The 6,030-nt window shown below is 44.5% G+C and overlaps 1 protein-coding gene across 1 annotated transcript; it reads right to left on the reverse strand.

Annotated features, from left to right (window-relative positions):
* Positions 1-2,631: 2,631 nt before the first annotated feature.
* LOC131636271 (uncharacterized) lies at positions 2,632-4,557 on the reverse strand. Its single transcript, XM_058906902.1, has 2 exons — positions 3,074-4,557; positions 2,632-2,680 (listed from the first exon to the last, which is right to left on the reverse strand). The coding sequence occupies exons 1-2, from the start codon at positions 4,555-4,557 to the stop codon at positions 2,632-2,634; spliced, it is 1,533 nt and encodes a 510-aa protein (XP_058762885.1).
* Between the last annotated feature and the right edge of the window lie 1,473 nt (positions 4,558-6,030).

The following is a 6,030-nucleotide window of genomic DNA, read 5'->3' on the forward strand; positions in this document are numbered from 1 at the left end:
GAGTTACATGAGCGGAAGCCAGAACCTTCATCAGAGCATCACGATGAGCTTCGGAATGCACCAAGAGAGACAAGATGGAGATCTTGGCCTGGGTCTGATCAAGTTGGTCAATCACTTTGTAATCACTTTTCTTAATGATTTTCAAGAGTTGCTCGGCATCTTGTGCATTACGTGTCACAGGAGGATCAACAGCAACTTGCTTTCCTTTTGCTTGTGTACTAGCCTCTTTATTGGTCTCTTTAGGAAGCGGAGGAGGGGCAGCAAAGATCCGACCACTACGGGTAATGCCACTAGTGCCAGTAATATTAGTGATGCTCGAATTACCCACTGGAGGACAATCATATTTCTTCCCTCGAATATACACGGCATTATAACTCCAAGGAACAGCCTTAGAATCATTCACAGGAGAGGGAATAATAGACGAGGTTGAAGAAGCCGAAGGAACATTTGGGACCTGAATAACCAAAGGAGTCCTCGGAGCCTGAATGACCAAGGGAGTACTCGGAGCGCGAATGACCAAAGGAGTACTCTGATTCTTTGACACCTCAGCAGGATGGTAAGGTATCTCTAGAGTAGCCACATCTTCGACAGGAACGACCCTTTCCACTCTAAGAACACCTTCATCCATTAGTTTCTGAATTTCTTCTTTCAACCTAGTGCATTCCTCAGGGTTAGAAGAACATTGCAAACAATAATCATGTAGTTCACACAAAACCTTTTGTTGCATAAGATATTCTCTGACAACTGCTAGCGGCATCCTTACCTCATTAACATCACTCACTAGGATCTGATCATCACATAACTCAATAGCATTGGTCGCACCGGCATGGGGAGGCATAGGATTATTCTGCACATTAGGACCAGTAGGAGTGAACGAGATGAGCTTGCCATCGAGAAGATCCTGGACTTTCCACTTGAATGCCCTGCATTTCTCAATTGTGTGGCCGGGAGCCCCAAAATGAAATTCACAATGAGCATTCGCATCATACCCAGGAGGAAGAGGGTCGGGTGGAGGACCCATCTCGCGGAGTTGCACTAATTGACCAGCAAGTAATTGGGGAAGAAGCTGAGCATACGGCATTGGAACCGGATCTATACGCCTGTCAGGGTATCTTTGCCTCTGTGGACCTCTTTGACCTTGAGGCCTAGGATTCTGTTGGCGATTCTGAGAAACAGCAGCTTGTTGTTGTGGTACGAAAGGCTGTTGGGGTGCCATCCATGGTTGTGGAAGAGCAGCAGCATATGCCTGAGGGACATATGGACCAGGAACAGCATAAGGCATCGGATAATAAGGAGGCGGAACAGCAGAATATGCAGGAGTTCGGCTTTGGTCAACAGAAGCGGTACTAGTCTCACCTTCCTTCTTCTTCACAAACCCAGAATATGGCTTCTTACCATTACCACTTGAGTTGCTAGGATTAGTAACACCTTGAATGGTACCAGCTTTGACACAGTTCTCAACCCTCTCACCAATGATGACCACATCCGAAAAGGAAGGAGAAGTATTACTAACCATGTGCTGAAGATACGGCCCTTTCAGAGTCCCCATAAACAGATCAATCAACTCGCGGTCCAAAAGAGGAGGTTGGACACGGGACGCAAGTTCACGCCACCTCTGGGCGTATTCTTTAAAAGACTCCTCAGATTTCTGTGACATATTTTGCAGCTGGGCACGGCTGGGAGCCATAGCAGTATTGTAGTGGTATTGTTTCAAGAAGGCGTCGACAAGTTGTCCCCAAGTACTGACATTAGACCTCTCAAGCTTCATGTACCATTCCAACGGGGCTCCAGTGAGACTATCCTGAAAAAAATGCATCAGCAGAGGCTCGTTCTCACCATGAGCAGCCATCTTACGGCAGTAGGAACGAATGTGAGTCTCTGGACAGGTGACTCCCTTGTATTTGTCAAAATCTGGCACTTTGAACTTCGGGGGAATAACAATCCCAGGTACCAGGCACATAGCAGCAGTGTCGAAACTCGAAGTTTTAGCAACCTCAACAGCCTTAAGGCGTTCTTCGAGAGCTTGGTACATCTTAGCAGTCTCAGTCAACTCAGCAGTAAGATCATGTTCAAGATCAATAACCTCATGGTGGTCGTCCACTACTTTCAGTGTCTCATTAACAGGGGTTTCTTTAGTTTTCACCCCTCCGTCAGCAGAATTGGTAGGAGTATCTTTGACCAAACTAGCGACACTCTTTCTGAGTTCATCCTGTCCTTGAACAACGGCATGGAGAGTCTCCATAAGTTGGGCCATTCTTTCCCCCATAACATCCATATCCCTACGGAGGGCAGCTTGATTCTGTTCAAATTGTTCCATGATTCTCTCGTTGCTCCTGGTGCGGTAAGGATGTAAGAAAGTCAGCTTCGTCGTCGGGAAAGAAATCTGTTGCTGAAAAGGACCCCAATTAGTTTCTTGTGCCATATCCTGAAAAATGCAATGTGATAATGTGAATGTATGAGTGCATGTGTGCATATGATGTGTTGTGTCATTTCCAGGGTATCCAAAGTAAGATTGATAGTCAAGAACAAATAACAACGTGACGAGAGAGATATTAAGTGAAAACTGAAAGCAATTCATTTCATTCATAATAGCCCCCTAAGGCGAGTGGGTTCAAACACAAATAACAATGTTCAAATACAAAGAGCAATAGAGACCCCATCCAACAAATCTGGTGGTGATCTACAAACAAAATTCAATTATCAATTCATCTCAATGTAGAACAAAGGCCCTCCTTGTCTGAAATGGGCATCACTCCACTTCTTTGTTTCGTCAAATAGCTTCTTAGTAGCCTCCCGATCTCTTCCTTTGACAAGGCTTTGGATCACTTCATCCTTTTGGAATAACTGTGTGTCTAGATTCTTGCAGCAATCCCTAAGTTCGTCACACCCTTTGCATTCTGGGATATAGGTCTTCTCAAGTGCATTTGCTTCACTCATCATTTGGTCTCTGAGCTTGACATTCTCTTCAGCTAGTCGGGCGGTGCGGAGGTGACTTCCTTTCAGTTGGGTCTCAAGTGCTATTCTCTGAGTGGTCTCTTCTTCCAGTTTCTTCTTCATGGTCCTCAACTCATACTTGGTTTCTTTCTCCAGTCGGAGCTTGTGGGCTTTCAGGTCTTCTTGATACTCTCGTCTGAGCTTCTCTTTTTCTTCCTTTATAGCCTTTTCTATAACCTTTTGAGGGTCTTCAGTAGAAGCAACAACAACTTTCCCGTCCTTTTCAGTTCTAACTCTCTTCCTGGCTTGAGAAGACTCTCCTTTGAGAGTTTTAAGTTCACGGGCCAGTTCATTCTTTGTCTGTTTAAGGAAATAGCGCTTCAAATCCATATCCCTATCTTTCTCTTTCAGTCTCAAATTGGCGACGCGGACCTGGTCAAAACGTTCTCTTGATACCATAGTCTCTGATATCTTCGGAGGTTGTGCATACAAGAGAGGAACTTCCGGGAATGGTAACAAAAGTGTCTTGACTCTCTTCTTAACCCAATCGGTATAGGGCTCCATAGCAATGGCATTCTTGGCTCCCAGAGTGGATCTCTCACCTATATGAATGTTATTCCAGGCCTTCCTGATTTCCTCAAGCGCTATAGGGTCGGCTCCCTTCTCAAAGTATACGGATTGGTAAATCTCCCTATCCGAAGGCCCACTCTTCATGGTATAGCCCAACTGACGAAGAGCTAGAACTGGGTTGTAGTTAATACATCCTCTTGTCCCAATGAGCGGGACGTTACCAAAGTTTCCGCACCTGATAATGACTTCAGATATGCCTGTTCGGAATTGATACCATACGATGTCGTTTGCAGTAAGTCCCATGATTCTCTGAGACCATTTCTGAGTAGAGGTAACAAACGGACCACTAGCAGGCAAGTGAGATTTGAACCATTTATATAACAGCGGCAAGCAACCTCGAATAGCCCCCCTTTTACCATGCCGAGAGTGAATAGAATAATACGTGTCAGCCAATAGGGTGGGTATTGGATTCTTGTCCATAAAAAGACATATAGCAGCCAAGTCAACGAACTTGTGAATGTTGGGAAACATCACAATTCCATAGATTAGAGCGGCCAAAATAGCATTGAAAGCCTCCCATATTCCTTTGTCGGCAAATTCTTGAGCTTTTTCAACCAGGAAACTCATGTAGAAGCCATGTGTATCACCCTTCTTCTTCCAGTTATCATGAACATCTCCCAAGCTCAAATAAAGAGCGTTGGCAATGTAATCCAACCTAGGTTTCTCTGGGACACAAACAAAAGGCACTCTGTGTCGAATCTTGATGTTGAGGAGGCAAGAGTACTCTTCGAGAGTGGGAGCTAGCTGATAATCTGAAAATGTGAAACAACGGATATCTGGGTCGTAGAACTGAAGAAGAGTAGATAAGGCCCATTCGTCGACACGCGAGTACAGAAGAGATAATATGTTGCCATAGTTGTCACTGAACACTGTTTCATTATGACCAGTGACCAATTCACCCAATTGTCCCAATTGAACCATACCCTCGCGATGGAAAGTATAAGTGTGTGTGCGCCTTGTAGCCCCTTGATTGACGGTCACGTTGTTATCCATTCTTGACAGAGATTGATATTTTCTGGATACCCTGAAAAATGACATGCAAATGAGAATTAACGTTTTTCTTTTCTTTCTTTTCTTTCTTTTCTTTCTTTTCTTTTTTTTTTTTGAAATGTAAACATGCTATGATGAAAATGATGCAGATTGGGTCCCCACGACATAGAGGGACCAAGGCAATAGTTCTGAGCAAGAAGATATCATAGGATCAAAGGTCCGGCATAGATCAGAGAACCAGAAGAACCATAATCATCAACGGAACCAAATGGTCAACAACCAGAACCAACTAGTCACCAACAGAACCAAATAGTCACCAACGGTACCTGTCATGTATATCCCTCCCCACTCACGGGTGTAGTCTAGGTCAGGGTAGGTCAAAATGGCAACCAGCGTTATCAGTCCTCCTGAGGCACCAATGTTGTTGCATCTACATGCCAACAATGATACCCCATTTGGACCTCGACTGGGCGTGGGTCTCATGATCGCACTAGACAAGACCTGACATCTCATCGGCGTCATGACTATCCACTCTATCCTAGGTATCCTATGTGTCACTCTGGCCTGGGTATTGGGCCTTTTACCTCATAGAACATCCCACCCAACCTGCAAAACAGAACAGAAGACCCCAAGGAACACAGAATATAATCCATATGCATGATGTGCAAACAGAAATAAACATGATATGCAAGCAGAAAAAATAAACATGCAAACATATATACAAGGTATAGACATGAAAACAAATAAACACCCAGTAAATAAACAAACAAACGCAGGCTAGGATCGACTCGCTATGGATGGACCAGCAACAGGTCTAGCAACTTCCCCAGCAGAGTCGCCAGCTGTCGCACGCTCGCGAAAAAAGAACAGAGTCGCCACCAATATATTCATCCCATAAGGGAAAGGAATACCAGAAAACCTAACAAAGGAAGGAACAGGGTCTTGCGACCAGAGAATCAAGGTACGGAAGTCGGTTACGCAAGGGGAAGGTATTAGCACCCCTCGCGCCCATCGTACTCGATGGTATCCACCTATGTTTGTTTCTATCTAATGGGTGTGTACTATGTCTATGTTTAAATGCGAAATGAATGCAAAATGTAGGGAAAAGAAGGAATTGTACTCGCACGGGCCCTACCCCGCTGCCTACGTATCCTTTTCAGGAATCAGAGTTACCGTAGCTCGGCTAAAGATTTTCTGTTTGTTTTTGTGTTTTTTAGTTGGGCGGAGTCAACGCTCACGCTCTTGCACAAGGGGACAGCCTAGGATGCAATGGAGCGGAGATAACTTGCCCTTAGAAAGGAGAAAAAGAGATTGGTTTGTATCTTTTAAGGGTAATTCCATGATGACGAGAACCCACTACAAGGTCTCGCACCACTTCCTCACTTTTGTTTTAAGTCTGAACATTTATTAGGTTTTTTGAAGTGTTTTTGGTTGGTGTTTTTTATGGGGATTTAATTTGTGACTTAGATCATACCA

Source organism: Vicia villosa, unplaced genomic scaffold (assembly GCF_029867415.1).
Source record: "Vicia villosa cultivar HV-30 ecotype Madison, WI unplaced genomic scaffold, Vvil1.0 ctg.001682F_1_1, whole genome shotgun sequence".
NCBI lineage: Eukaryota > Viridiplantae > Streptophyta > Magnoliopsida > Fabales > Fabaceae > Vicia > Vicia villosa.

Bases quoted from the DNA above. Each gene is read 5' to 3' on its own strand.
- LOC131636271 (XM_058906902.1), bottom strand. From the start codon at position 4,557: ATGGATAACAACGTGACCGTCAATCAAGGGGCTACAAGGCGCACACAC. The intron at 2,681-3,073 runs GTATGAGTTGAG...TTTTGTTTGTAG, and splicing joins CGACTGGAGAAAGAAACCAA to ATCACCACCAGATTTGTTGG.